The sequence below is a fragment of the Gekko japonicus genome, unplaced genomic scaffold (genome assembly GCF_001447785.1).
Source record: "Gekko japonicus isolate JY-2015 unplaced genomic scaffold, Gekko_japonicus_V1.1 scaffold385, whole genome shotgun sequence".
NCBI lineage: Eukaryota > Metazoa > Chordata > Lepidosauria > Squamata > Gekkonidae > Gekko > Gekko japonicus.
The window spans coordinates 1,494-27,512 of record NW_015162489.1 but is presented as its reverse complement, the minus strand read 5'-3'; the positions used below and the strand labels follow the sequence as shown (position 1 = coordinate 27,512).

Sequence of the window (26,019 nt, the reverse complement as noted above, 5' to 3'; positions counted from 1 at the left end):
ATAGCATGCAGGGCTTCTATAGGGAGGCAGGTGAAGAAGCAAGAAACCTCAAACACAGGTCACCTGAATAAGACAGGGTTTGTTTTATACATCTTGCTGACCAATCAAAGTTTGTTACATGACAACATCATGACCTGTGAATTCATCCTAGATACTCCACTGTTGTTGTTTTTTTAAAAAAAAACCAAAAGCATGTACCCAGGTAATCCAGATTCCACAGCAAGGAAAATTGTGGTCTGCATTTATTTATTTCGGCTTATATTCCGCCTTTCCCGCAAGTGGGCTTGGAGCGGCTGACAACAGGAGTTAAAACATTACATAGTAAGAATTAAAACATGTCTTAATAAATCTTCCACAATAAATAATTAAAACTGGTTAAAACAAAGCTACGAACAAGACAGGTGGCACGGCAGTTTGGTATGGTAGTCACAAAAACTGGAGCTGCTGGGCCATAGACCAGACTACGGGTCTTCTCCACCTGACGAGCCATTCGAAGATGGAAAGGTCAGCAGGGGAGGCCAAGAGATGGAATAACTGGACGCCCGCCTCACTCAAAGGCCTGGCAGAACAGCTCCGTTTTACAGACTCTGAGGAACTGTAATAGGTCCAATTAATTCCAGTCAGTATTAATCATGCCAATGGAGCAGAGTTGCAACATTTCTTACCTTTGGATAACATATTCAAGTTTGAACAGCTAGCTTCAAGTCCAGCAGCAACTTAGAGACCACAACCGGCAATGAGCTTTGAAGAGACCAATCACCCATCATCAGAGATGTTATATCTGACTAAGGGAACGTTGACTCTCGAAAGCTTGTCCCCCGAAAATCTTCTTGGTCTCTAAGGTACTGCTGGGCTCAAACCTAGTTGTTCTACTGCGGAGCGACGTGGCTACCCTCTGAAACCAGATTCCAGCTTGCCAATCATCAGACAGAGAAAGGGCTCTCCGCAAGACTCTCACCGACCTGCACTGAATACCAGATATTTCACCCAGCAGCCTCTACTGGGCTACTGTTCTGGCCTCTGAGATTATTTCAGCGGGCAATACGCACACACTAACAAGCATATCGTTTCAGCCATGAGGACATCGAAATTTCGTTTCAGAAAGGCAGCGATTCCTAGGAAATGCACAGTGGAATCCTAAACACAGTCCCCCCATTCTAAGTCCATTTTCAACTGACTTTAAACTCTGCTCGGGTCATCCTGTGTTCCTTCTCGGGTTCCCAGGTCCTTCCTAGCCACTGACAGCAGGCAGGGGGAGGTAGGGCTGCCAGCTCGAGGTAGGGAGAACAGGGACCTCGGAGGGGTACAATACCATACAGTCTACCCTCCAAAGGCCCTGTTTTTTCCAGGGGATCAGATAATTGTAGTCTGGTGATAAGCTATCATTCCGGGAGATCCCCAGGTCCCACCTGGAGCCTGGCATCCTGAGTGCCATCTTACACTATTTGGTTCCCCCCCCCCCGAATGTTTATGGAATTGGGGCATATGCAGAGCCTTAATTATGACCAATGCTATAACATCTATGGAGCTTTCAGCGAGCGTCACAGTGATCCTCTTGTCTATCTTCACAATAACCCTCTGTGGATGGAGAGTAAAACTCCAAGTTCGCAGATGAGGCAGTAGGGCTCCAAAACTTACAAAAGGTCTCCCAGAGAGTCAGTGGAAGAGGTAGGATTTGAAATGCAGGCCTTGGTCTAATGTCCTTATCCCCCAGGCTTCCTTTTCTGCATCCTTAGGTACCAACAAGCTAATTTAGAACTAGATAGGTGGTAAATATGACCAACAAAATTATGTGCCGGGACTCATTATTAAAAGAAACGAGAACCACAGCAATACAGCATGCCTACTGCTTCTGTTTGGTGTTGATAAAACAAAACCAGTCTGAAGGTGTCAAAGGCTGCAAGATGTTTTCCCCCACATTTTAATTTTTTTTAAAAAGCATTGGCATTTGTCCATCCTTTTGGCTTTGAGCGTGTGTGTTGATGCATTAAACGTTTTTGCATCCATTTGCTTTTGATTTTTCAAAACATTTTTTTTTACCATTCTCTGCCAACTATTTCTCCCCCCCTCCCGCCAATTTATCATTTACATAGCATTTCTGCTTCACAAAGAGCTTTACAAAGTAGTTATCATGTTTGCTCCCAGCAAAGCAGGATATTTTTTAATGCTCATTTCACAGATGAGAAACCGAAGCCGGCCAGTAGGGAATGAGTTGTCTGAGGACTCGGCATGAGCTGGAGCAGAAATGACGCTTGAATGCAAGTCTCCCAGACCAGAGCTTGCTTCTTGATCCTCTGTATGGGACCGCCCTCTAAGTGGCTTACTAATCCTGATACGAACCACTCTTCTCCTCTGTTCCAGCATTGATGTGGCAGCCAGCTCGGGGAATGCAAGAACCGCCTGTCCCTGAACTGCCATTTTAGAGCCAGGATGCCTGGAAGCTTCTGTCCTGAGAACCCACACTTCAGCATTACCGTTGCCTTGGTTGGCAGCAGTTCACACGTTCAGGAGAATTATGGGCCAAGCTTTATGAGCCAATGATACAAAAGTACTTCCTCTTGCCAACCCCCACCACAGGGCATTGCGTCCCTTCATCCCTCCAGGTGACCACTGTCCTTTGAATCAGAATTTATTCATTCCTTCATTCCTACATGCTAGGGAACACTCAGATCTGTATCTTTACTTAGGAGATCCCAGAGAAACAAGCTGGAGAGGATTCCATGTAAGCAGGTTTTTCCTGCCTCGTTAGGGCATTGGTGGACATGTCGGTCTTCTTGTCTCAGTTCTTGAAATATAAAGTCATGGCAGCTGCATTTCTTTCCTGGGCTCCTTCTGATCTGCTAATATAGACCCAGATCCATGATCAAGGAATCACAAAGCATCTAACCCTGTTTAGTATGATGTATAAAAATGTCAGGGGAAGTTCAGAAGCTGGCTAACGTTTGTTCTGTACAGACACAACAGCCATAATTCCTGAAAATGGTGCCCAGATTCTGGCCTTATGAATGGAAAGATGAGGTCCAGTTCACCAGCCTTTCAGTCATATTCCTGTTTCAGACAGGAAGTTGGCTATTGCTTGGAGAACTCCAGGGAAGTCATTTTCTTGAAGTTAAATATTAGGAAAACAAGGTGGCAGGGAAAAGGATCACTTTTTGCTGGCAACCTTTTTCTTACGAGCTGCGACTAGGTCATAGAAAGGATCTCGAGTAATGCTGGTTCTGGAATAAGAAAAAAAAAGGAGAAGAATTCAGGGTGCTGTCCTTTCAGGGCCCACAGGAGTATCCCTGAACTTAGCTCAGATACACAGACTAACAAGAACATCATGCCCATCAGGTAATCAGCACAGAAGTCCGAGGGAGGAGAAAGTCAGAAGAAAGGGTCAAGCTGTTGGTGAAGAGATCATAAGACCAAGCCCTTTCCAGAACCACAAAGGTACCCAACATGAAAAGTGGATTACGTGTTTATTTGTTTTTGCCCAAGTCCCTATAATATCTTTCTGACACTGTAATCTCATGAATTCAAGTGGATGAAATACATTACCAGAACTTCGTGTTCTAATATCCTCTGCCTATCTATTTCTGTCAACTGCCATCACTGAAAGATTGCAGCACCCATGATCCCACCATCATCAAAACAATTCAAAAGTGTAGGCACTCAGAGGAGAATGACATCACACCTCCTGGCCTTGGACCCCCCCCCCCCCAGTTTCTGTGCATCCAGCTAGATGTCTGAAGGTCCTAAGCCCTTTTCAGTCATTTCTGTTTTAATCACTCAAACCTGGAGTAAAGGGAGAGTCTACTACCCAGAATCCTCCTCATATCTGAGGTCACCATTTTGTATTAATAGGGAAGCAGGTGTATTTTTCAGCTTTCATACTCATGAATCTGTGTTTCTGATCACCCATACCAAACCTGTTGCGTCACACCCTATTCACACAGAATGATGACAGTGCCTATCTGGTGGCTTACCAGTTAAACAGTCTCCCTTTACACTTATAGTCTGGGCACCCAATTTTAATAACTGAATGATTTTTTGGTGCATGCAGATGTATTTATTCATGTAGGTTATGTACCTGTGATCAGGTTCTTGCTTTCTGCAGCTTCCCCAATCATGTGGAATATATACATACATTACTATGAGTATAGGGATAGTGTTAGATGTTGGGAAGATAACTAGCAAACACGACCCTTCTCCCTGCTACACACCTATACCATGTACTTCTGAACATCTGCACAACCCTTAAGTGTTGAATTATTTACTTAAAATCCCACCTCTGCACAATGGGCTTGATGTGGCTTACAGAAAACCCCATAATCAATAAAAACAACAGTTATTGGCATAAGATCAGTTATTACATTACGAATCTAAAAAAGAATCCAAATGCTCAGCTCAAAGCTTGTCTGAATAGGTGCGTCTTTAGCTGTGGCTAAAAGGAGGCCAGGCAGGGAACACACAAGGACTTCCAATGGGAAGGCATTTCAGAGAAAGGGGAGCAGCAGCAGGAAAGGGTCCTCTGGCTCTCTTCCTCCGGGCAGGACAATAAGAGAGGAAGTGGTCCCATAAATAACCGGGCCCCACACCACATAGGGCTTTAAAATATAGGGCTTTTAAAACTGAGGTAATATGCTGATGATAACTGACCCTGGACAATAAGCAGGTAGGATGGAACCATTTAAAGCTTTCAACCCAACAATCTAACCTGGAAGTGATTTGCACATGGATCACTATTGCTAGGTCCAATGTTCCCTCTAAGCTGTGGAGTCTTGTGAACCAAAATTCTACTTTGTGAGCGACTAGCATTAAAGTTGTGAGCAAGCAATTTGGCTACTGCATAAATTAGTTTGCTCATGAGCCATCTTTCTTGAGCTGGGACAAAAATCTGTGAGCTGAAGGCTAAAAAACCGTGAGCTAGCTCACACTAACTCAGCTTAGAGGGAACATTGGCTAGGTCCCATCTTGAGGAAGGGACACAGCTGGAAAGCCAGCTTAAGTTGCAGAAAACTGCTGTACACTGCAGTGGAGATTTGCCTCTCCGTCCATGTGTAGATTTAACTGCGTACCACAAGATGCTACTCCTTCAAGGGGAATGCTACCCTATCCTGAGTAGGTGGTCTCCCAGTCCCCTGATCAGCTTCCAAACCAACCAACAGAATCTCAGTCTTGTCTAGAATCAGTTTCACTTTACTGGCTCTCATTCAGCCCATTACCACATCCTGGGAGTAAGCCCCATTGAATAACATGGGACTTGATTCTGACTGAGTAGACCTGCTTAGGATCTCTCCGTTAAATGAAGGAACAGCCAGAAGACAGCGATTTGAAGACCACAGCTGGAGCATGGGGGAGTTGCGTTTGACTATACAATTGACCCCTTGCCCCACGATTGGCCAGTGATAAGATAATCAATTGGTGTGTGCATGAGTGTGGACACCAGCTATTAAATTCACATTAGACTCTTGATTCTTGATGGGAAACTCCCATGTTCCTTATTTCTGAGCCTTTCTCCTTGGAAGAATGCATGCCCTGCTGTTGCTGTCCGGCCCCATAACATCATTACACCCCTATTTCCATGGAGGAAGCACTTTCGCTTCCTCCCCTCACCTTATTGCTTCAATCCATAGGTCACGCTCCTCTGGCACGGCTGCTGAGATCTTGTAAGACTGGTGCTTGCCTTCAACCACCTTTCCATCCCCATCAGTTTTGCAGGCTTTGATCTTCTGCCCCTTGCAATTTGTGTTAAAAAGCTCAAAACAGTTCTAGGGGGAGAGAAATGAAGAGGAGCAGAGCGTGAATTTCACCACCCAGTGTGTGTGCATATGTATGTCCGTCTGTTGTGCTGTAATTAAAGATGCAAAGACAATTACCCGTCATGTCTTCCCATATCCATATGTACTGATCCCCATATGATCCAATGCCAAGGATGTTGAACCAGAGGACTTGGAAATTATTTATTTTCCTGACACTGACTGACTGTTTGACCCTGGCAAAATCACCACGCATAAAATACTACAACTGTGCATTTAGACTGCAGCTTAGAGAGTGAGATATTTTTGTAGCAGCAGCTGCAGCTTTATTGTTTTGTCGTATTTATCTCTTGCCTGTCCTTCCAGGTTCTCTGCCTAGCCTTCAACAACAACCCTGTTAGGCAGGTTTTGCTGAGAGGTGGCAGCTTGCCTAAGGCTATCCACCGAGTTTCATATTTGAGGTGGTGAATCTAAGCACGTCTTCACCCAAAGAGTACATAGCATGTGGAATTCACTGCTGCAGGAAATGATGACAGCTATAAGAGGGGATTGGATAAACATACGGAGCAGAGGTCCACCAGTGGCTATTAGCCGCAATGTATAGATGGAACACTATGTCTGGGACAGTGATGCTCTGCATTCTTGGTGCTTGGGAGGCAACAGTGGGAGGTCTTCTGGATTCTGGCCCTGCTGGTGGACCTCCTAGTGACACCTGGGTTTTGGCCATTGTGTGATACAGACTATTGGACTGGATGGGCCATTGGCCTGATCCAACACGGCTTCTCTTAAGTTCACTCTACCCACCAGACTACAGTGGCATTGTTTGTATAATCCCTTATCTCAAGAGGATTTAAGAATCTGACGGATCTCAGAATGCCACTTAAAATAGATCAAGCTGAGCACGCTACACTGTAGTGGTGGTGGAAAGTGCCGTTAAGTCACAGGTGACTTACGTTTCCAAGGCAAGAGAGGTTCACAGGTGGTTGCCATTGCCTGCCTCTGTGTCGCAAGCCTGAACTTCCTTTGTGGTCTCCCATCCATGTACTGAACAGGGCTGACCCAGCTTAGCTTCCAAGATCTGACAAGATTGGGCTAGCCTGGGCTATCCTTCTCAGAGCTACACTGTAGTAACTCCTATGTATGTCTACTTGGAAGCAAGTTACTTGGTGAAGGGAACTTTGACTCTCAAAAGCTTATACCCCGAAAATCTTGTTGGTCTCTAAGGTGCTACCGGACTCAAATCTAGGTATTCTTGGAAACACGCCCCATTCAATGTGAGACAAGAGCTTTTTAATTTAGGGAAAAGGTAACTGAGGGGTAACACTACAGAGGTCTGCAGATTTATGTGTAATGTAGAGAAAGAGGTGGTCCATGGGGTCGCGAAAAGTCAGACTTGACTGCGACTGAACAACAACAACAAGGACTGAAAAAGGGAAGTACTACTTCGAACAGTAGAGTGTTGACTTCTGGAACTCACTGCCACTAACTGGTGATAGCCACTGCCTTAAATTGATTTAAAAGGGAGCTGGACAGATTTACGGAGGGGCTAGTCTATCATTCAGTATTAGCTATAACCACTCAGTGGGCCCTTTAGGTTCAGAGGCAGAATGATGTAAACTGCCCTGGAAGGGCAGGATAAAAATGCACTGAATAAAAATGAAATGAATCGCTTTTCTGGCGCACGGGGGGCCATGCTAGCCCAGAGTCCTTTCGTGATCAGAGCCGGCTGGCCAGCTGAAGAAGGGCCCTTCTATGTCTTATCCTTAGCCAGGACCACTCAGCCTGCTGCCTTGTCAACATATATACATCGCATGTCAGAAAGTTGGGTGGTTTGATGTCACCTTTGTAAGATAATCTTCACTGCTTCCATTTTCTCCTTTCGTCCCATAATGTCCAGAAAGATCTGGCACCAAATATGATTTGAAATCCTTCTACAGGAACCGTGCCCCTTTCTGTCAAGACTACTTTTAGTTGAGCTATCAAGCAATCTATGGAATCGATTGCACTCCACTCTCTGAGAAAAGCTGCCAGTATTACTCTTTTGTTCTTATCTTGAACCAGTGCAAGTTAGTTGCTTTCAGATGAGAGAATCTCAGTTGATAAAACTGCTAAAGGGGGGTGGGGGCTCCCTCAAGATTAGAGTAGACAGCAGTAGAGGAATAACCAAGGGCTGTTTCTCAAACTGCTTTTTTAAAAAGTCAGCTATATTCTGAGGGCAGTACTCATTCAGAAGATCCATACATGCAGACATAATTTGAAAATGGCAGGTGCCTGTTTCAGTACACTGTAAATTTCCAGAACGTGCTTCAGAAATCCTTGCAGTTTCTCTCAGAGAGAGTGAGAGACATTCTCACATTGCATGTTGCTGTGTGTTTTCCTCATAACATGGTTAATGTTGGAAACTGGCAATGTCTGGTGTACAAAGAAGAAAACCCTGAAGGGGGCAGCAAAAAGACAAGTAGACAGGAGAAGGAGGTCAGCACCTTCTCTCCTGATAAGTGTCCTTCCTTGTCTGTCTCCAGATTGCTACTCTCAGGGCAATCTCCTCCTCCTCCTTGGAAGTTTCACAGTCTTGCGCGCTCTCTCTCTCTCTCTCAGCTAGTGATGTAGTTAGGACCCTGTCTCTCCTCTTCACTATCAAGTATATTAGTTCCTAAATAAACCTTTATCTACACTTTTATCAGATTGTGCACCGTTGCTGTGTTAATTACTCTGCCAACGGTTAAGACTTGCAAAAAGTACTTGTGTTGACTCAGATTTATTATGGGAGTCCCTCAAGGACAGAGCAACACAGGACTGAACTGGAGGCAATGACTTCCTTCTATCCACCGCAGGGACGCTGCCACTGTTTTAAAGATTAAAGTAAAAGGTAAAGGGTCCCTTGCTCGAAAGCCAGTCGAATCCGACTCTAGGGTTGCGGTGCTAGGGTTGCCAAATGGGCCCGGGGAGCGGGGAATCCCCCGCTTCGGAGGCCCAATTTCCGCCGCGGCAGAATTGGGCCCCGGGGGGAACCCCGCCCCCGAAGCTGCGTCACCTCTACCCGGAAGCTGACGTGGCTGATGTTGGGGGCATGGCTGAGTTTGTCGGGGGGAAAACCATAAGGTTTCCCCCCCAACGAGCTCGGCCACGCCCCCAACGTCATCAACGTCGTACATCACTTCCGGGGACATGCTGCCAGTGCTCGCGCGCGCTTTCGACAACTCCCAGACCACGGCGAGGTTCCCCCGCCGCAAGGGGTAAGTACACTTGGCAACCCTATGCGGTGCTCATCTCCGTCTCAAAGCCGAAGAGCCAGCGCTGTCCGAAGACGTTTCCGTGGTCATGTGGCCGGCATGACTAAACAGCAAAGCGCACGGAACGCTGTTACCTTCCCACCGAAGTGGTATCTATTTATCTACTTGCAATTTCTTGCTTTCGAACTGCTAGGTTGGCAGGAGCTGGAACTAGAGACGGGAGCTCACTCCGTCTTGCGGCACCCGGGTCTCGAACTGCTGAACTACTGACCTTCCACAGCCTGCAGTTCAGCGTCTTAACCACTTGAGCCACCGCAGCTCCAAGTTAAAGATTAAAAGTGGGACTTTAAAAATGGACCTGATTGGACCCTTAGTACAGTGGGACAAGGTAGTCTTGTCCTGCCCCCCCCCCCCAGGCCATTTCAAATGTTGAAACAGCTGGGGGGGGGCATGAGGATGCTGTCACATCTAGTTTGGCCCACAGTGCACTGGGTGGGCAGAAGCAAGAACAGGGTGGCGGTAGCCTAGCAGTTCCCTTCCCTGAGTGCTGAGCTTTGCATGACAAAAGTAAAATTCCAGTCTATGTGTTATATCGTGGCAAGTTGTGAATTTGATGATGTTCCCTTATTGAACTGTTCAGTTATTTTCCCCTGGTCCTTTAGGCAAAAAGCATGTTCTGTAGTTGAGTTTCACTTTCCCCTGTTGGCTGTTAGTTTTGTGTTTCTAGCAGAGGCCCGGAAAGGCCCTGCTTTGTTCTAATAAACCTGCAATCGTTCTGGCACAGTGTGCTTATGGAATTATTATACTATGCCTTTGCATTACAGAGATACAAGGAAAAACAAGGCAGCCTTCTGGCTAATGACTTGGCAAGAAGTAAGCCTGCCTCTGCCTCTCTGTGTTCCGTCCAATGAGTGCCATTGCACAGGGATGACTGACAAGCCACTTTGAGCATGCTTTAAATTAAAATTAAAATAAATGACTGAAGTTTCATACTAGACAGCTGCTTGGATCTTGCATTTTGTTCTTTCACACCGACTCACAACTCATTTCTGGTACTTGCATTTTAATGTTTCTGATTAAGGGGCCTGAGGAAGGATGGAGAGGGAGGGAAAGCCAGACTAGCTAAGTATCACTTAATCTACTGCTCCTTCTTGCAGTCCTTGTACTTCTGAAATCAATAGGGCTGCCAATTTTTGAACTTCAGAAATATTGACCCAGTGGCTGCATCGGATTGAAGCCAGCATGGAGATGGGGGGGAGGGGCAGAGGAGAGCTGTTGCGGCTCAGAGGTGGAGCCTGAAAGAACCTGTTGGGTCATGGAACCAGGGAGACGAGACGAGAGAGTGGAGGATTCTGTGGAATGAGGGAAAGGAAGGATAATGACCTTTGAATAAATTAATTAAATCTGGATTTGGGTTTTTTCATAGAATCGTAGAGTTGGAAAGGACCTCCAGGGTCGTCTAGTCCAACCCATATTGTTTTCCCATACCACAGTGTTGGTTACCTCACAAAATATAGCTTTACTGGTTGGACCAGGAAAATGCTTCTGGATGAAAAAATGTAATCATGAATGCCTTGTTCCATACCCACTGACATATGGTAACCTCTATGGACACACATAGTATGAAGTCCCACATTACAAAGTCCTCACATCCCCCATGGATACCAGACATGGGTACAGTGCTCAGAACTTAATGTCCAGGTGGCCAGGGGCCCGATTTGGATTGGGACCATGGCATGATGTGAGGCGAGGGGGCTTTAGCACACCCCTTCATGGAATTTTCCTGACCTGAATGGCCCAAGGCACTGCCATTTGCCCCACTGGAAAATGTATGTACTGATGAGCTACACGTAAATCTCCCCAGCAGGGCAAACAGTGGGGCATTTCACGTTGGACAACTGATGATGCACAGGGGTGGAGGCTTCAGCCTCTCCTCTTCACATGCTGCACTCCCAATCCAAATTCCCATCCATGCCTGGGAATTATGTTTTCAGGACAGAACAGGCGGAAGACATGATGACTTGGCCACATGGAAGGCACTGGACGGAGGGGTGGGTTGTGTCCCCATGAAGGAGGCAAGGAAGTTCTAGTCACAAAATTAGCAACAGTGACTTACTGGTTTCTTCGGGTCATCTACTTTCCGAACAGAAAGGTTTTCCAGGGGAATAATCCCTAGAGGCTCCTTATCCTAGAAAGCAATGCAAATCATGGATGAGTACCTCCCTTAATGCAAACACAATACCAGTTTTTGGGCCCTCTTAAGAGACCTTCAGTGCTCCCCATCACCCTACCCTCTCAGTGACAGCAACTGAGACTGCCACAGGGCGGCAGCTACAGGGAAGTGACACGCGACAGTCTCACTGTGGAAGGGACCATCTGCCAGAATATTACGAAGAGGGGTGCATTTGTTGGTCCTCTGTCCGGGCAATAGGCAAGAAAGACAACACTGATCTCCCACTTCCACAATCCTTCATCCATTCTCTGCACTCCCCTTACTGAGCACAGAATTGCATTGGGAAGTGCAGATTAGGGACCCACCCCGCCAAAACAGAAGTGATAAAAATGGGTAGGGGGGGCAGAGACTTATTGCCTGCACACAACAAGGGGTGGAGCTCTGAACTCAAACAAACAAAGCAAACAAACAAACAAACAAACTTCCAACTTTTGTACTGAAGCATTTAGGAGCATTTTCCCTTTCAGTGCTCCTGAGTCCTCCTGTGATTCATGGGCTCCCAGCGGCTGAACACACCAGGGCCCACCTGGATGGACCATTAAAGCATCCACAGGCAGCTCCCTGATCTGGTCTGCTTCCAGTGCCAGCCATGAGGGGAGGGGAGCATCGTTTCCTCACCCTCTGGAAACCTCTCTCTTTGAACAGGTTTGTTTCGATGGAGCCCTTACCGTGGTGAATTCAAAATAGTACAAGCAGTTATCAGTCAAAATGAACCAACGCCTTTTCCAAGTCTTCACTCTGCCCCCTACAGGAAAAAAATTAAAGTGTGTTGGCCAATGAATATACATATAGTCCTTTCCCTCTCTCTGTTCTTCACACACCCTACACTTCATGGGTCTTGTCAAAATGGACCCTTGTGCATTCCCAAAGGTGTCCATGACTGTCTGGTGTATGTATATCTATACATATCTCCCTATACACCCAAGCCCCTGGATATAGTGAGAAAAGAATTCTGAATCACAACGCTAGGGTCTCCATGTCATTCAATCTGATGGTTCTACATGCCTGCGCTCTGCCCATATTCTGATAATCATCTTCTTCCCAGATTTTCCCTAAAAACGCATACTGTGAGTGTCTCTCTCATTCCCCACCGCAGAATACAGACAGAGAACAGGGGCAGCTGAGAGCAGGGTAAGGCGTCTCTCTCTCCCTCCTTCATCTGAGCCAGAGCAGCTTGTGCATTCAGAGAAGGGACTCTCAAGGGAAGACACAGCTGAGCTGACCGCTAGGGGTCACTGTCACCCCACCACAGCAGAAGGCAGGCTGCTGCAGCAGCCTTAAACTAATTAGGGGGCTTGCCTCAGGAGAGGGTTTACTTAGCGCAGAGGGCAGCAGGAAGATTTTCAACAAAAAAACAAGCATTACCTAGTTTAAGGAGCCAGCCTTCCCGGCTGGGGTTGAAGAAAGTGTGGGTGAGATCATTCCCATCATCCTCAGGGATGGAAAACGGTTCGTTCTTGATGCTGTCAAACAAAATCTGCCGCAGAGGCAAAAGAAGGGGAGAAAAAGAAGACAATTCCTGAAGGGTGTCAACTTATGAAGGCCATCAATATTCCCATCACTCCTGCCTACCTGCAATCGCCTAACAATAATCATGCAGGCACACAACATGGGAATTAATTATGCCCTGTACGGACAGTCTCTGCCAGGCCATACAGGCCCACGAACCAGTCACATCTGCTTAGCTATACACTTCGGCATCTTCTACATGGGGACAGTCTTGTATACAGCAGCAATGGGTCTCCACATAGCAGGTTTTTCTACATTTCCCCTGCTTGAGTCTCCTAGCAGTGACTACCCCCCGTGCCGCTGTGTTTATTTAGTTTTTCAGCAATCAAATATTACTATAATTTTATATCAATCTGCATACCAAATTTCCCAGACTTCTATTTTTTAAGAAGCAATTCTAGCCCCTTTCATTGTGGAGATATAAGGCATTGTATCTCTGATACGAAAGAGGCTAGAGACTTACTTTTTAAAAAATCATGAAAGCTGGGAATTCAGAGAATCTGATACACAGCTCGTTAGAACATTATAACAATATTCAATTGCTGATTTAACAAAACAAAAAGCATGCCCCCCCCCCGATGCTTGCTGCAGGGTCAGGGCAGACCATGGCAGCCTTTGTGGTAATATTTCCCAAAAAGTCACAGAAAAGCACATTTGAGAAAGATCAGAGTGAAACCGAGGAAAGAGAAAAATCCAGGAGATTCAGAAAAGCACCACATTTCACCACAGCATTGAACCTGGGGCAAATAACCCATGTGGAAACGAGCAACTTAAAACCTCCCCGCTTGGTAGCTGTAGCCTAGAGGGACATGCACAGTAATGCATAGAAATGGGCACACCTAAAGCTAGCCTTTATCTACACGTGCAGCAAATTCACAAAGACTGTAATGCATCTCTATGTAAAAAGTCTATGCAGAAAGGGAGGGTTTTTAGTGCCAGGGAGCATTAAAAAATTGTACACTTGAACCACAGTTTGTCATCCACTGTACTTGATAGGGTTCTACCATCATTTCACTGTTTGCATAGATTCCTTCTTCCTCTTGGTTACAGCAAAGAGACGGAAATGTATAGGCGGGGTTTGGGGAGACATCACCAACACCAACCAGAGTAGTGGCGGGGTGGCTTCCTATGAGCATGAGACCAGACTTCAATGCCTTCCCTATGGCCCCTTGGCCCTCCTTCCCACCTGCCCTTCCCACCATGAATCGCTTTATCTTTCTGTGTGAGGAATTTCAGACAGACGATATAATCCGGAAGAGGAACGGTTCCCAAACAGTTTCTGGTCTGTCATTTCAGACAGAACCATTTTAGAACCGGTTCCCTACCAGAATATATTTGTAATTTCAGACACAAACACTTCTGTCCCGTTTAGGATACGGGGCTGAAGCGTTTTACCTGTCAACCGCTTCCAAGTAGTCTTCAGTTTCCTCTCCCGGTTCCGATGCGCTTTTTCCCGCCGTTTTTCGCCCGCGCGGGCAATCGCCGGCTTTAAAAAAAATGTTTGCTTTATAGCGTTATAGTGCTATAGCGCTATAACGCTATAACGGAACAGCAGTATATCAACCCCATTGGAATGCCTGGAGTGTTTTGTTATAGTGCTATAAAGCGCCCACGCGGGCGAAAAACGGCGGGGGAAAAGTGGGAAAAAGCGGTGCAGTCTGAAATGGCAAACCGCTTCAGATCCAGCTCTTTACCAGAAGGGGAAAGCCATGAGTGAAATGGCAGCCCTATACCGGTTCATGACGGATCAAAAATGGCTTCAAAACGGGTTAAAAAGGGTAATGTGAAATTCCTCTGTGCCTTCCCTTGCCCTCAACCACACTGAACTTAAATGTTGGAATTGTGGGTTGGATCCAGGCTTGATTTTCTGCTAATGCAAGCGGAGTGGTAATTTCCCCCAATGCCCTCTTCCTAGCCTGGTGTTCCAGAAGGAGCCCTGTCCCCCAGGAGCAGAGTTTTGGGGAGCTCTATGGACCACAGTGGGAGGAGGGGAGGCGGTAGGGTTACAAGCTCCGGGTTGAGGAACTCCTACAGGTGGTGAGCAGAGCCTGGGGAGGGTAGAGTTTGGAAAGGGGACGGAACTCAACGGGGATGTGATGCCACAGAGCCTGGCCTCCAAAGCTGCCATTTTCTCCAAGGGAACTGATCCCTATAGTCTGGAGAGCAATTGGAATTCCAGGATATCTCAGGCCCTGCCTGGATGTTGGCAACCCTAGGAGACAGGAACATTCTGTTCCACTGGCAGAACCAAAAGCGTTTTGTGTGAGCATGAAAATTAGTCTAGATCCCGCCCTATGATTTATATTTCGTTTTTGGGACTTATTTTTTGTTTTTAGAAAATGAGAACTTTTTGAAAACTCTGGCAAGAAAATACAGCTGGGATTTATGTACCACTGACTCACTCGCAAGGGAGAAATTTTGATCTGCTTGTCCAGGAAATTAGCAGAACTGGGGCTACTGGAATTTTGATGTCACATATTTGTAAGTCTCCTGCAACTTCCTCTGAACTACCAACAGGAAGTGGCTTCTGCAGAAAATCCAGCCTTTATACATTCAGCCAGTGACCTTTAAGGCTCTATGCAGTCAGGGACCAACATATCTGCAGGACTTCCTCTCTCCATATGTGCCCCGAAGAGCTTTACGCTCATCTACGGTTGCCAGGTCTCCTCTCCACTCCCACGGGGGGATTTGGGGGGCATTCTGGGGGTGGGCAGGGATGCCCCCGAGCCCTGCCCCCAAGATCAACCACCCCTGGCCACCTCACTTCCTCTCCTCCTGCGAGATTTAAAGGGCTGGAGGACCCTTTAAATCTTTCAGAAGGGCGGGAGAGGGGCTATTGCCAGCCCTTTAAAGAGCCTTTTTGCAAGTGGGGTAGTGGCTGTGACGTGCAGGCTGATCTCTCAGTGACGATTCACTGCCTGGGATTCAGGCCAGCACGCTATCGCCTTGCTCGTAGCCAGCCTCGTGCTCCACTGCCCCATTTGTAGCAAGCAGGATGGTGGCGTGCATGCCTGAAGTTCTGTCAGAGCTGTTCTCTCAAGGACAGTTCTCTCAGAGTTCTCTCAGCCCCACCCACCTCACAGGGTGTCTGTTGTGGGGAGGGGAAGGGAAAGGAGTTTGTAAGCCGCTCTGAGACTCCGAGTGAAGGGCGGGGTATAAATCCAATCTCTTTTTATTCTCTTCTCCTGAATCCCAAGCGGTGAATTGCCGCTGGGAAATCAGCTCCATACGCTTCAGGGCCCCCCCCCCACTCACAAAAAGACTCTTTAAAGGGTCTATTTGTGAGTGGAACGTGTGGCCAGCGACAGCCCCTCTCCATCCCTCCTGAAAGATTTAAAGGGCTCTCCAACTGATTGGCGGGCCACGTGCTCACCGCCGATCAGCTGAAGTCCTTTAATTCTCGTAGGGGAGGGAGAGGGGTAGACGCGGGTGGTCGCTCTTGGGGGCGGAGATTGGGGATCAGAGCCCCCAATAATGGGGGATCCCGCACCCCGACTTGGGGGCTGGCTACCCTGTGCTCATCTGACCAGTACCATGGCTGGCCCCCTTCCTTACCTGAATCTCCTACTCCTCTTGAGTTATTCCCTCCCCGTGCCCACGAAACACTCACAATGCAGGATTGGGAGGGCACTACAAAATATAAATTTGCCATTTGTTTTACCTGTGTATAATGTGTTGGGATAGTTTTATGGTTTTAATTATTTAGAATTTGTCCATCGCCTAGAGCCCCACATTTGTGGGGATTAGGTGATTCATAAATGTAATTAAATAAATAAACTTTTGGCAATCCCCGGCCTGGTGGAACATGCTCCCACTTGAGATCTGGGTCCTAAGGGACTTATTACAATTCCACAGAGCCTGCAAAATGGAGTTGTTCCTTTGGTTGATGCAGTAGATGTCCAATTACCTCGGCCTCCCCTGCTTGAATCAGCCTTATGCCGATGGTGGTTTGGCTCACCTGCTAAAAACTATTGCACCACCACCACCGGCATTCCATACAGCGTGCACTCTGGGCTTATGAAACCTTTGGATCGCTATCATGTTTTAGGTATTTAATAAACTGGTGTCAGTTTTTAAATAGGAATTAATAATTTTTTATAGTTATTTTTTTCTTCTTGTTGTAACCAGTGTTCCTTCTAAGCTGAGTTAGTGTGAGCTAGCTCACAGTTTTTTAGCCTCCGGCTCACACATTTTTGTCTTCGCTCAGGAAGGAGGGCTCCAGAGCAAACTAATTTACGCAGCAGCCAAATCGCTCACAACTTTAATGCCAGGAGCTCACAAAGTAGAATTTTTGCTCACAAGACTCCACAGCTTAGGGGGAGCATTGGTTGCAACCTGTCTTGAGCCCGCTTGCGAGGGACGGTGGGATATATATCACAATAAATAAATAAAAATATACAGAAAGAGCCGTGACGTGCTTGTTATACTAGTGGTGCCATTGGGGTTTCCAACTTCCAGGTGGTGGCTGGAGATCTCCCACTATCACAACTGATCTCCAGGCAACAGTTCACCTGGCGAAAATGGCCATTATGGATGGTGGACTCTATGGCATTATTATACCCTATTAAAGTCCCTCCCCTCCCCAAACCCCACGCCCTCCTCAGGGTCCATCCCCCAAACCTCCAGGTACTTCCTAACCCAGAGCTGGCAAACCTAGGTGCCATCCTAAACAAAGTTACACCTTTCTAAGTCTATTTGGGGGTGCAGCGCTGCTTTGGAGGGCACTATAAAGCAGAGTTTCAACCGGACTGGCAATCCAGTGAGGATTACGACATCATATAGCTGATGCTGAACTTGTGTGGCCTTGCAAAATTCCTGTGGTCAATGCCTTTGGCTGTGTAGTTATCAGTAAGGGGTGCTGACCCTGTGAAACCCTCTGGCACTCTGAGCAGAGCAGCCTTGCTTTACCAAAATTGAAACCTCATTCAGGGAGTGGTTCTCTGTCGTGCACTGTACATTGACTGTGATCATGCATATCCAGGACAGATACTATATGGGGATACACTGAACATGCGAATGGGGGATAGGACTGTGTACCCTAGCCCCGTCCCTGACTCCCTACACATGTTCAGCACAAGTTATTAAAGAGTCTTCATGTGTGTAAAATGTATGCACATAAACTGTAACAGGGGACCCTGCTTTCTGCAGACTTTCTAAATCTTTTCAGTCATACTATTTTGTGTGCTTCATGCAATCCCCTCGATCCGCGCAATCACCATTTTGCGTGAATGAGATAACGTGATCAGAAACCCAGTTTTCTTGCAAGTACATGTTCACGTGTACCAAAGCTCAAAAATGCACGTATACAAAATGGCAATTACATTTATTGGGAGGATCACTTGCATTATGTGTGGTAGAAGCATCAAAAATATAACAACTGAAAAGGGCTAATGATTGAGTGGAACAGTAGAGTTGTATGAAAATAGGCACTGTTCAGATTCTATGCTGAACATGCATGAGCGATGTGGCCAGCAGGTATATCCACTTCTCCCTCTGCCTATACATATTGAGCGCACCCACATACACTGAAGCCAGCATGGTATAGTGGTTAGCTTTGGACCCTAATCTAGAGAACCTGGTTTGATTCCCCACCCCTCCACATAAAACATGCTGGGCCAGTCACAGTTCTCTCAGAACTCTCTCAGCCCCACCTCTCTCCAGGGTGCCTGCTGTGGGGAGGGGAAGGGAAGGCGATGGTAAGCTGCTTTGAGACTCCTTAAGGTAGAGAAAAATGGGGCATAAAAGCCTACTCTTCTTCTTCTTCATCATCATCATATAATGGGTATACTGTCTACAACTACAAAGCTCACAGAAGTTTCTAGAGTAGCCCTTTTCAGGAGTTACATTTGTGGTGCTGTAATCCCACATATCAGAAGAGCTTGTTATGCACCATCATCTCAGTACACATGATCACCATCTTGTCCAACAAGAATAATGTGGATATTTTTGCAGACCTAGTACATGCAAACATATATCCCTGAAAATCTGGTTTTCGGGTAGTGCATACTGAAGCTAGAATGAAGAAAGGCTAAAGCGCTTGGGGCTCTTTAGCTTGGAGAAACGACGGCTGAGGGGTGATATGATCGAGGTTTATAAGATTATGCATGGGATAGAGCAGGTCGAGAAAGAAGTCCTTTTCTCCCTTTCTCACAATACAAGAACTCGTGGGCACTCCATGAAATTGCTGAGCTGTCGGGTTAGAACAGATAAAAGAAAGTACTTCTTCACCCAAAGAGTGACTAACACATGGAATTCACTGCCACAGGAGCTGGTGGCGGCTACAAGCCTGGACAGCTTCAAGAGGGAACTGGATAAACATACGGAGCAGAGGTCCATCAGTGGCTATTAGCCATGAGGTATAGATAGGAACTCTCAGGCTGGGGCAAGTGATGCTCTGTCTTCTTGGTGCTTGGGGGGGCAACAGTGGGAGGGCTTCTAGTGTCCTGGCCCCACTGATGGACCTCCTGATGGCACCTGGTATTTTTGGCCACTGTTTGACAGAGTGTTGGACTGGATGGGCCATTGGCCTGACCCAACATTGGCTTCTCTTATGTTCTTAAGCTGCAAAATACACACATTGCCTTTTTCACACAAAACAGCAGTTGCACATGCTTACATGATTTTGCATAACATGCTGTCCTGGTGCATAGGACTGGAACACGAGAAGCACAGTACATACAAAGGCCTCATATATGAAAGACAGCCACAACTTTTTTCGTTGGGCTCCCATATCTTTAACAGTTGAACAGAGAACCCAAAGCGGTTCACCAGTTCATTGGAAAGAAAAAGCTTTAGAGCTCATAACCTGTAGAAAAAAATTATAGAGCCAGTAGGTGTCATTCCATTAAAGCACAGCATGCACCTGTAAAGGACACCACTATGCCAGGTATAAAAGAAAATAAACACATGTAATCGGATAAACAACTCTATCAACATTCTCCCCAGAGTCTCCTCTTGCAGACAACTCGGGCTCATTCAAGGCTACGGAGAAGAAAGGGAGCTAATACACAACTCGCTTCCTGGCAGCAACAGCCTCCATCTCCACAGCCCCTGCTGAGCCCAGAAGCTAGAGAAGCTGAGCCCCCTCCATTGCTGAGCCCAGAAGCTAGAGAAGACAAACCCTTTTGGTTGCCTGGCAACAGGATCAGCAATGGCAGCCAAGCTCTCGCAAGAGCTGAAATATCATGAGAGTTTGCGAAAGGGCAGGCATGGCTTACCATTCAGCTTTTAAAAAGGCTTGGAGGAACAAGGAGAATTATCTCCTCTGATTCTTGGAAAGGGTTAGCGCTCAGATTGGCATCTGGCGGGTGGTGGGCAGGACTGAGTACTGCTGCCCCCAAACTCTGCTCCCCCCCTCAATCACCACCTTAGGTTGCCTCATTAAAAAGCTGACCCCGACTTCCCTACTGCTCATCTATATCCATGCAATTTTGCCACGAAGCATCTTTTAAGCCCAGAGAGATACTTCTAGACCTTCATGCATTATAAGTAAAAGTAAAATGTAAAGGTTTCCCTTGCTCGAAAGCCAGTCGAATCCGACTCTGGGGAGCGGTGCTCATCTCTGTTTCCAAGCTGAAGAGCCAGCGCTGTCCGAAGACTTCTCCGTGGTCATGTGGCTGGCATGACTAATCATCAAGGCACACGAAACACTGTTACCTTCCCACCAAAATGGAACCTATTTATCTACCTGCAATTTCTTGCTTTCGAACTGCTAGATTGGCAGGAGCTGGGGCCAGAGATGGGAGCTCACTCCGTCACGCAGCACTAGGGTCTCGAACTGCTGAACTACTGACCTTCCGGTCTGCAGCTCAGCGTCTTAACCTCCGAGCCACCGCGGCCCCACTCATGCATTTGTAGGGAGGGGGGAAATCTGGCTTTGCTGCTAAGGGTACACAGAGGCAAACCAACACAGGCTCTTCCTCAGTGAGACAACATAACCGCCACTTTCATTTCCCCCTCATAACCTCCCTGAGCCAAATGACAAATTATCCTGAGGATCTGTGATCCAATCTCCAAATCTGTAATTTTAGCTGCAAAATGCAGTTGTGAGGGCCTTCCCTCAGCATGGATCGGGGCCATAGAGCTGGGAACCCTGCATTTGCCATTTCCCTAGTCAGAAATTGGCCCTCTGTGCTGCTTCAATCAAAATCCCTAATCCATAATACCACCTCCACTAGCTAAGTGATGTATTTGAAAATCTGGTCATGGATCCCCAGCATAACATGCCATCTGACTCTGAGGAGCAATTGTTTCCCAGGCTTCTTTGTATACCCAGAACATGTAAAAGGATCCAACCCTTCTTGTTTTGACTTCAAGCAAGCAGGAACAGGAAAAGGCCTGATGCTTTCTTACCCTCAGGAGTGGTTCCGGCAGGTCTGCTCCATTATTGATGCCTCTGTTCATGGACACGAACCTCTCAAAGGGGGTCTTGTCTTTGACATTGGGGTTATGCAGGCTGGTGTTCAACATTATGATGGAGAAGGAGAGGATGTAGCAGGTGTCTGCCAAAACAACACAGGAGAAAGGAGTGGGTGGGCAAGTCCTTGGTTTTTAGGAGTGTAGGTTAAGGTGGCATCTCTGGCCAGAAAGCCTGCAGAAGGGACTTCTGAATTTGCTTCCTAAACCTAGCAGGCCTGCAGCTGTTCCTATCAGAGCCGCACCAAACTTTATATGCAACAGGACAAAACAAACATGCTAACAGAAATTCCCCTTTCCTCATGGGAATTCAGGAGGGAGAAAGCGCTTGCCCTGCCAGCCCCACACAGCTTGGCTGTGTGCCTCCTTCCCTGCCTGGGACGGAAACTGGCAGGGCTGTGCACCTCACCCTGGGTCAGGTGGGGGGAGGGGGGCTGCTGGCCTGTGACAGCTACAACCCACCAGCATGGGGTGTGAAGACCAACCCTCGCTTGGGTCCTTCCTGGCCCTGATGGTGGGTGGCCCCCAGAATATTGGCTCACTAGACTCACTAGTGACCAATCCACTTCTCCCTGCAGTGGTCCCAGGGGTGTGCTATTTGGCCCACTGTGGAAAACCACGTCTACAGTCATGGGATTCCCCACGAGGCCAAATAACACAGGACTGTTTCAGGTCAGGAAAGTGGTGCGTGGGAGAGGGTGAAGCTCCTCCTCTGTGCATGCCCCAATTGTGATCCCAACTGGGCATCACAGGGAGAGGAACTGAGGAGAACCTGCAAGTCAAGACTGACTGTTGCAGATAGTGGGGACTTGAGGCCCAGCCTGTGCCCACTGCGGTGTGCAGAAACTGTTCACATGCTCCATCCACACACATCATTAGATATTGCACTAAAACAGTTGTTCAACATCCCAGACTGTTTTGTTCACAGAGGAAAAAGCCAGTACAGAAGGGTTGCTGTAGCACAACTATCAATTTGACACAGACAGATTTAGGACTGTATTTCCACTTTTCATACTGGATATTTGTGCATTTGCTTCAAACACATGAACTCAAAAGTTACACATGAGGCTGCCTGCTACTGAATCAAGACCCTTGGTCCATCAAGGTCAGTACTGTGTACTCAGACTGGCAGAAAATGTTTTTGGGAAGCACATGTGAATTCATTCTTTGAAGAAGGAGAACAGACAGAGCTTCAGTGGAGAGCAAGGCTGGTGTGGGGGCAGAAAGTGCGGTCAAGTCACAGCCAACCTATGGTGACCCTGTAGGGTTTTCAGGGCAAGAGATGTTCGGAGGTGGTTTGCCATTGCCTGCCTCTGTGTTAGTGACCCTGAACTTCCCTGGTGGACTCCCATCCAAGTACTAACTAGGGCTGACCCTGCTTAGCTTCCAAAATCTGAAGAGTTCAGGCTAGCCTGGGCCACCCAGGTCAGGATGCATAACTATAGGAGATAGATAAGAAAGCTGGTTTTCAATAGGGCAGTCTAGTGGCTCGAGCTGCCAACTCTGGCTTTGGACACTCCTTCCTGGAGGGGGGGGGGGGTGCCTAGGGAAGTAAGAATCTCGGCAGTTCAGCAGCCATGTGATGCCACAGTCCCCCTTCAAAGCTGCCATCTCCTCCAGGCCCAGGGGAACTAATATCTGTAGTCAGGAGATCAGTTGTAATTCTGGAAGACCTCCAGGCCTCACTTTGACATTGATAACCCTATTAGAGGCTTGAGCTGGCCTTTTCTTCATTTTGGCAAAGTCTTTTTTTATATATATAATTAAATACTTTATTGTTTTAATTTGTCAATACAGAAATTAATATCAGAAAAGCTTCAAATTGTTAAAAGTACCTCAGAATACAATATTCTGAAACTATGTCAATGTGCTTTATACAACCTAACAATTTTACAGAAAGATCCTCTATTAAGCATAAAATCATTATCCTAATGAGTTAGGAAAGTAATAGATAAGTATTTCATCACCTGTTAGCCGACATTCCCATAGTAAATTTCACATCACTAGCCACTTGTGATAATATGCATTGGTTGGAAGTATACCATGTGTTGAAAGGTAAGAGAATATTGGAAACCAAATTGTTTCGAATTTGGATAGGGATGTCTGATCTGTTTGTGCTTCGCGTATTCTGTCGGTGATTTTTGCCATCACAAACTGTTCCCAAATCTCATCATGCCAAGCATTTAATGTAGGTGACAGCGGAGATTTCCAGCATGAGGCTATTGTCAATCGAGCTGTTGCTAGGAGTAATGCTATTATCTCTTTGGTTCTATCATCTATGGTGTCATCCCAGTGATTCAGTAACAAAGTCTCAGGACTTGAGTTGAAGTCGTGTGAAGTTATTTCAATAATTTGTTTTCGGACTTCCTCCCAGAAGTGACGGATCTTTGGACATTCCCACCAGCAATGTAAATAAGTACCAATCTGCTCGCATCCTTTCCAACATATCGGGTTGTTGTTAGAGTCTATTTTATATAATTGATGCGGAGTTATGTACCACCTGGAATAAAGTTGTAAAAATTGTAGTCTAACATTGTATATGCTAGAGCTATTGGCTGGAGAGGACCATATAATATCCCAGTCTGCCTCATTCCATTGTGCTGTGAAGTCTTCTTCCCAACGCTGTTGGAATTTGAGTTTTATCCGGCTCTCCTCCGTGACAATCACACTGTATACTTTGGAAATAATACCTTTTGGGGAGTTAGGGTAAAGTTTAATAATTTTTTCCAAATTCGTTAACTCTCTTTGAAATGTACCTAACCCTGAAAGTTAATCAATAAGACTTCTTAACTGGAAATACTGAAGCCAAGGTGCACGTTTGCCCATTTTCTGATCGAAGTACTGTTCATCCAGTATTTTTCCTTTTTCTACTAAGTCATAAGGGCGTCTGAGATCACCTTCTTTCCAGTCTTTGAAGGTTTGCAGGGTTAGACCAGGGAGAAACCATCTTTGACATGTAAATGCTGAGATTTGAGAGATCCCCTGAGGGAGGAGTTTCTTGTTCTGATCCCATGTTTTGATTGCTGCTAATACAAACATATTTTCCTTGATTGACCTTGGTCTCAAGTCAGGCTTGATCCAGGCAATTTCCTGAAGCTCGTATGGAGCTGTATAAAGAGGTTCAATTAGTCTCCATTGCTTCTGATTATCGTTGTATTGCATTTGGACCATTTGAGACAATATTGTGGCGTGTAATGAGGGAAAGTCTAATCCACCTAGTTTAGCGGGTCTCTGCAATATGTTATTATTTATTCTCGATTTTTTCCCTTCCCATAGGAAGCATGTCAGGGATCTTTGCCAAATTTGGAAGTCTTTTTTTGTAATAAGAATCGGTAAAGAGCGGAAGAGAAAAAGGAATTTCGGGAGTATGAAGCTCTATAATCAAATGAAGCCTATCAGGTAAAGATTACTTAAGAGAGTTCGAATTGTTAAAGTCCACCTTGTTTTTGGAGTGCAAAGCGTGAAAATTTACTCTGGTCAAATCCTTCAGTTTGAGTGGAATCATAATGCCCAAATGTCTCCAATTTTCCTGTATCCAATTGAAAGAGCAAAGTTTGTGTAGCGACTCCGCCATCGATTGTTTAACAACAATAGGGTAAACTTCAGGTTTACTATGGTTCATTAGCAGGCCCAAGATAGCCCTGAAGTTTTGTAGAGTAAGGAGTATAGCCTCCATGGAAGATAACGGATTAGTAATATACAGAATGAGATCGTCCGCGTACATGTTTGTCTCATGTTTAAGCCCGTTAATATCTATTCCACTGAACCTCTTAGTTTGACGAAGTTTTTCAGCTAGAGGTTCTATCGCGAGAGCAAAGATCAGTGGTGATAATGGGCAGCCCTGTCTGGTACCTCTCGTAAGGTTAAATGGGGTCGAGTAGGTTCCGTTAACTCTTATTCTGGCTATATTGTTTGAGTATGTTACTTGTATCATCCTCAGGAAATTACTGCCGAAACCCATTTTTTTAAAGAGAGAGATAATGTATAAGGTTTCCACTGAATCAAATGCTTTTTTGAAATCTAGAGCAAGAATTAAAGCCTCCTCCTGGATATTCTTCCTGCAGATGATAATATCAAGAGTCCTGCGGATGTTATCTGCGATTTGTTGACCCGGTATGAAGCCTGTCTGATCTGCCTTAATGTAAAAAGGTAAAGGTAAAGGTTCCCTTGCTCGAAAACCAGTCGAATCCGACTCTAGGGTTGCGGTGCTCATCTCCGTTTCAAAGCCGAAGAGCCAGCGCTGTCCGAAGACGTTTCCGTGGTCATGTGGCCGGCATGACTAAACGCACGGAACGCTGTTACCTTCCCACCGAAGTGGTACCTATTTATCTACTTGCAATGTCTTGCTTTCGAGATAAATGTCTTTAATCTATTGGCCATAATGGATGTAAAGATTTTGTTATTGTGGTTGAGAAGCGAAATAGGTCTATATGAAGAGGGGACTGCAGGGTCTTTGTTATCTTTATGAATCACTGTTAGAGTTGACTCAGACCAAGAGTTAGGCATAAGACCGTGTTGCAAGACTCCATTACAGGTGGTGAGAAGATGGTCGAACAGAGGTTGTTGGAAGGTTTTGTAGAATTCTGACGGTAAACTGTCTGGTCCAGTAGCTTTGTTATTTTTGAGGAGTTTTGGTGTTTCTTTCAGTTCCAATGGGTCAATTTGTCTCTCCATTAACATTGCATGAGGTAAAGATATCGAGGGTAAAGTCGTGATAGAGCTTAAATATTTTTCTATCTCCTCATTTTTTGAGTCTTGGGTTTTGTAGAGTGAAGTGTAATACTGTCAGCGAGCTGCCATTTCCTTGGGACACGTCCCATCCCCCTCCCTGTCTCCCAAAGCCTTATCCTGTTCATGTAGTGCCTCTGTAACTGCCAAGGTCTCCAGC

General features: G+C 46.2%; 1 protein-coding gene across 1 annotated transcript in view; it reads right to left on the bottom strand.

Moving 5' to 3' along the window:
• Window positions 1-1,483: 1,483 nt before the first annotated feature.
• The window catches only part of LOC107105916 (cytohesin-4-like), a 25,385-nt gene continuing 849 nt past the window's right edge, over window positions 1,484-26,019 (bottom strand). The window contains exons 2-7 of the mRNA XM_015405964.1: window positions 21,069-21,217; window positions 12,573-12,684; window positions 11,876-11,952; window positions 11,091-11,162; window positions 5,599-5,753; window positions 1,484-3,218 (exon numbers count right to left, since the gene is read on the bottom strand). Of these exons, the coding sequence (XP_015261450.1) occupies window positions 3,146-3,218; window positions 5,599-5,753; window positions 11,091-11,162; window positions 11,876-11,952; window positions 12,573-12,684; window positions 21,069-21,217 (638 nt within the window). The 3' untranslated portion in view covers window positions 1,484-3,145. The remainder of the gene's footprint in view (window positions 3,219-5,598; window positions 5,754-11,090; window positions 11,163-11,875; window positions 11,953-12,572; window positions 12,685-21,068; window positions 21,218-26,019) is intronic.